Source organism: Cariama cristata, unplaced genomic scaffold (genome assembly GCF_000690535.1).
Source record: "Cariama cristata isolate BGI_N322 unplaced genomic scaffold, ASM69053v1 scaffold1925, whole genome shotgun sequence".
NCBI classification, from domain to species: domain Eukaryota; kingdom Metazoa; phylum Chordata; class Aves; order Cariamiformes; family Cariamidae; genus Cariama; species Cariama cristata.
Genome location: NW_009618995.1, coordinates 1 through 5318, shown reverse-complemented (window position 1 = coordinate 5318; position 5318 = coordinate 1). Strand labels below are relative to the sequence as shown.

The 5318-nt window shown below is 59.8% G+C and overlaps 1 protein-coding gene across 1 annotated transcript; it reads left to right on the top strand.

The window, feature by feature from the left end:
• Positions 1-7: 7 nt before the first annotated feature.
• Positions 8-4850, top strand: LOC104155485 (neuropathy target esterase-like; the record flags this gene model as incomplete). Its single annotated transcript, XM_009701056.1, has 16 exons — positions 8-25; positions 126-317; positions 798-875; positions 1129-1334; positions 1464-1580; positions 1667-1790; positions 1871-1984; positions 2297-2372; positions 2483-2623; positions 2916-2979; positions 3052-3220; positions 3287-3469; positions 3546-3664; positions 3749-3905; positions 4542-4658; positions 4781-4850. Coding segments are annotated over 16 exons (1945 nt in total), but the record flags the coding sequence as incomplete, so codon positions are not given.
• Between the last annotated feature and the right edge of the window lie 468 nt (positions 4851-5318).

Sequence of the window (5318 nt, the reverse complement as noted above, 5' to 3'; positions counted from 1 at the left end):
CGGCGCGTTGGCCTCCTTCTCTCGGGTAAGGCCGGATCTGGCAACACCGCATCCACCCAAAATCCCCTACCGGCACCACCGGGGTGGTCGTGGATGGATGCCGGAACCGTCCCGTCTTCCCGCAGTCCGTCTCACATGAGCCTAAGGAGCGCAAGTCGGTGACGGTGGAGGAGCAACCGTCTGGTGTCTACCACTACAACTACTGCGAGGACGATTCGGTAACCGGGGCCTGTCCCTTCGGGCCCTACCAGGGCCGCCAAACCAGCGCCATCTTTGAGGCTGCCAAGCGGGAGCTGGTCAAGCTCATGAAGGTGGAGGTGAGGGCAGAAACGGTGCCGGGACGAGGGAATGGTGGCTTTCTGGTTGTCCTCCGTTGCGTTGTGATGGGTTCCCATCGCTTCGTGGTGGTTCTTGTCACTTCATGGTGGTCCCCCGTTGCTTCGTGGTGGGTCGCCATTGCCTCGTGGTGGTCCCCTGTTGCTTCGTGTTGGTTCCCCCGTCGCTTTGTAGTGCTCCCCGTTGCTTCATGGGAGGTCCTCGTGGCCTTGTGGTGGGTCCCCATCACCTCATGGTGGATCCCCATCATTTAGTGGAGGTCCCCGTTGCCTCGGGGTGGTCCCCTTTCTCCTCGTGGTGGTACCCCATCACTTTGTGGTGGGTTCCCATCTCCTCGTAGTGGTCCCCGTTGCTTCCTGGTGGTCCCTGTGGCCTCCTGGTGGTCTTCTGTCTCCTCGTGGTGGTCCCCTTCTCTTCACGATGGTCTCCGTCACCTCATGTGATGCTGCTCTTCTCTCTAGGACCCTTCTCTCCTCAACAACCGGGTCTTACTCCATCACGCCAAAGCCGGGACGGTCATTGCCCGTCAAGGGGACCAGGTGGGGCTGGGTTTTGGGGAGCTGGTGTGGCATCTCACTTCCCCCACCCTATATTTCCATGGGGTGCAACTCTTCCTACTCCTGCCCTATGGGGGGTGGGGGGGGCATGAATGATCCCTAGGACTCTCTGGAGGGTGCAAAACACCCCGTGAAGAGGACCAGAAGAAACACCAAGAGGTGCTGGTGGGAACCCCTCGTGCTTGGGAGGGGGTCCCAGGTGGCCCCCAACGGTGATAGGGTGCCATTTTGGCAGGACGTGAGCCTCCATTTCGTGTTGTGGGGCTGCCTCCACGTGTACCAGCGGATGATCGACAAAGCGGAGGACGTCTGCCTCTTCTTGACGCAGCCCGGCGAGATGGTGGGACAGCTGGCCGTCCTCACCGGCGAGCCTCTCATCTTCACCATCAAGGCCAATCGCGATTGCACCTTCCTCAAAATCTCCAAATCGGACTTCTACGAGTGAGTCCCGGCACGGGCGGAGGAGTTTTGGGGCAAGGGATTGATGCCAAAGGAGGTTCCTGCGGTGAGCGCTCTGGTGGCATCTCTTGGGGCCACCACCGTGTCCCCCCAACTGCTGTTGACCTGTAGGATCATGCGGGAGCAGCCCAGCGTGGTGCTGAGCGTCGCCCACACCGTGGCTGCCCGTATGTCACCCTTCGTACGCCAGATGGACTTTGCCATCGACTGGATGGCGGCGCTCTACAGGTGGGTACCAAAGGCTGGGTGCCCATCTCAGCTTGGTGAGGACCACCTTGGCAGGAGACTGAGGTCCCACCGTTGGTGTCACCCAGGCAGGGTGACAAGTCGGACTGTACCTACATCGCGCTCAACGGGCGCCTCCGCTCCGTCATCCAGAAGGGCAGCGGCAAGAAGGAGCTCATCGGGGAGTACGGCCGTGGAGACCTCATCGGCGTGGTGAGAACCGTATCGGGGCCAGGAGATGGACACCCTAGACGTCTGGCCTATACATCTTGGCTATATGTCTTCTTCTCCAGGTGGAAGCCCTCACCCGACAGCCCCGTGCCACCACTGTCCACGCGGTCCGGGACACGGAATTGGCCAAACTGCCTGAGGGCACCTTGAACAACATCAAGCGCAGATACCCCCAGGTACCCCCAGATCCTCATCTTGGAGTCTACACTCTCTTCCCATGGAAGGAGCGTGTCCCCATGTCCCACCTCCCCCAAACCGGTGCCTGTGACGCTCGTTAAAACCGCCTTAAATTAAGGAATTAAAGAAGGCGTTAGAGCTGTTGGGGGCCAAGGGCTGATGTGGTAAAGGGGTGTCCCTCTCTGAAGTCCCCAAGGATGGATGGTGGTGGTGGCAGCACCCAAAAAAGGCGTGTGAGACACTAGTTAATGAGTTTGCAGCTTGGGAAGCCCTGCAAGGTCTGATGGCCATCCCTGTCCTCGTCCCTGCAGGTTGTCACCCGCCTCATCCACCTCCTGAGCCAGAAGATCTTGGGAAACCTTCAGCAGCTCCGTGGGCCCTTTGCAAGTAGGTCCCAAAGGAGTTGGGGACAACGGGATGCCCTCTCCAGGGCTGGTGGCCATCACCAGATTGGTACATGGAAGGTGTCCACCATCCCATCGTCTCTGTCCGTATAGGCTCCGGCTTGGGCATGGCCTCCAGCTCAGAGCCCACCAACCCCACCAGCAACCTGTCAACGGTGGCGGTGCTGCCGGTGTGCGATGATGTGCCGACGGCTGCCTTCACGCTGGAACTCAAGCACGCGCTCAACGCCATCGGTGAGTGCTGGCACGGTGGTGGCCATGGTGTGGAGGTCATTATGGTCCTGTGGCACGCTAGTGGCCTGGTGTGGTGGTGATTGTAGCCCCATGGTGCGGTGGTGGCCATGGTTTTGTGGCGTGGTGGGCACCATAGACCATCACAGCCTCATGGCATGACAGTCACCACAACACGGTGATGACCACAGTCTCATGGCATGGTGGCAACCATGGTGTGGTGACTACAGCCCCACGGCATGGTGGTGACCACAGCCCTGTGGCATGGTAGTGACCATGTCCCCACCTCTCCTAGGTCCCACGCTGCTCCTCACCAGCGACATCATCCGTGCCCGTCTCGGTTCCTCGGCACTGGACAGGTAACTCCCATTGGGAGGAACATCACCAGCAACCCACCACCATGTCACCGGCTGACCTCTCCATCTCGGCAGCATCCAGGAGTACCGCCTGTCGGGGTGGTTGGCGCAGCAGGAGGACATCCACCGTATCGTCCTGTACCAAACCGACTGTACCCTGACGCCGTGGACCGTGCGCTGCATCCGTCAAGCCGATTGCATCCTCATCGTAGGGTTGGGCGACCAAGAACCGGCGCTGGGAGAGGTGAGGTGGGGAGGGGTAGGCGGTGGTGGGACAACACCGCGCCGGGGTGGCTGATGGCTTCTACAGCTGGAGCAGATGCTGGAGAACACGGCGGTACGTGCGCTGAAGCAGTTGGTTCTCCTACACCGCGAGGACGGTCCCAGCCCTTCCCGTACCGTTGAATGGCTCAACATGCGCAGCTGGTGCTCGGGTCACCTCCACATCAAGTGTCCCCGGCGCGTCTTCTCCCGCCGTAGCCCCGCCAAACTGGTACGTGTGTTCCCCCTTGGGTGACCTTGGTGGTTCCACCACCATCATCGTCACCCATCGTCCATCCCATCCGCAGCGGGAGATGTACGAGAAGGTGTTCGAGAAGAACGCCGATCGGCACAGCGACTTCTCCCGGTTGGCACGGGTCCTCACCGGTAACACCATCGCCCTCGTTCTGGGAGGTGGCGGAGCCAGGTGGGTGCTGCGCTGTGGCAGGATAGGACCCGGTGGGGTGTGGTCATCCATCCTTCTCTTCATTTTCTCCATCCGGCCATCCAGGGGCTGCTCCCATATTGGGGTGATCAAGGCGATGGAGGAGTCGGGGATCCCCATCGACATGGTGGGTGGCACCTCCATCGGCGCCTTCATCGGGGCGCTCTACGCCGAGGAGCGCAGCGCCGTCCGCACCAAGCAGCGGGCGCGCGAGTGGGCCAAGGTGGGTGCCGTGGCACGTCCTCCACCCCGACGAAGGCCCCCCCTCCTTGTGGCCAGCCTGCGTTGTTTCTAAAGCTGCTTCTTCCTCCTTTTCTTCTTCCTCTTCTTCTTCTTCCTCCTTCACATTCTCTCCTACTTGTTATTCTTCCTCCTCTTTCTTCTTCCTCCTCCTCCACCTTCTTCTCTCCTTTTCTTCTTCTGCTGCTTCTTTCTCCTTCTCATCTTCTTTCCTTTTTCTTTCTTCTCCTCTTCCTCCTCCTCCTTCTCTCCTTACTCTTCTTCCTCCTCCTCCTCCTTCTCTCCTTCTTACTCTTCTTCTTCCTCCTCCTTCTTTCATTCTTACTTTTCCTCCTCCTTCTCTTCTTCTTCCTCCTCCTCCTCCTCCTTCTCTCCTTCTTACTCTTCCTCCTCCTTCTCTCCTTCTTACTCTTCCTCCTCCTCTCCTTCCTCCTCTTTCTTCTCCTCCTTCCCTCCTTCTTACTCTTCCTTCTCCTCCTTTTCTGCTTCTTACTCTTCCTTCTTCCTCCTCCTGCTTCTCTCCTTCTTGCTCTTCCTCCTCCCCTCCTTCTTCTCTCCTACCTTCTCCTTCTCTCCTTCCTCCTCCTTCTTCTTCCTCCTCCTCCTCCTCCTCCTCCAGTGCATGAATTCAGTGTTCGAGACCGTCCTGGATCTCACCTACCCCATCACCTCCATGTTTTCGGGCTCAGCCTTCAACGCCAGCATCAACAAGGTTTTCCAGGACAAGCAGATTGAGGTGCGTCACACGGACCCCTCCCCACCCAGGGCTTCACCCACCCGTGACGAGGCTTCCAGCCAGCTCCCCCACCCACCCACCAACGTCCCCACGGCGTCACCCACCCCGTCTTGTCCCCACAGGACCTGTGGCTGCCCTACTTCAATGTCACCACCGACATCACGGCCTCGGCCATGCGAGTGCACACGGATGGTAAGAGCTCCCCAGGGAACCGGGGAAGTTCTCCGGTGCCACCACATCCCCCTCTTTGTGGGGACCCTCCTCACCGACACCCCAAAACGGTGTCATTGCCCCACGGAGGAAAGTTTGCCACGTGCCGAGGGGAGGTCGCATCCTGGCACGGCAAGGAAAGAGCTTGGAGGGCTCATAGTGAGCCCAAAGAGTGCTGTGACCCCACCAGGCTCAGCACCCCACGTCTGGCTGTGCCCCACGTCCTCGGTGGGGTTGGGGGCAGAATTGGGGTGCAGAGCTGCACCCTGACACCTCAAGCATGCGTGTCCCCTCTAACAGACCTGCTCACCACTAACCCCCAGTAACCCACGCTCACAGCATGTGGAGCACGGGGACGCGGTGACAGGGCTGGGGATGACGTGGTGGTGGGGATGATGTGGTGGTGGTTGTGATGGGGATGATGTGGTGGTGGTGGTGGAGTTGACGTCG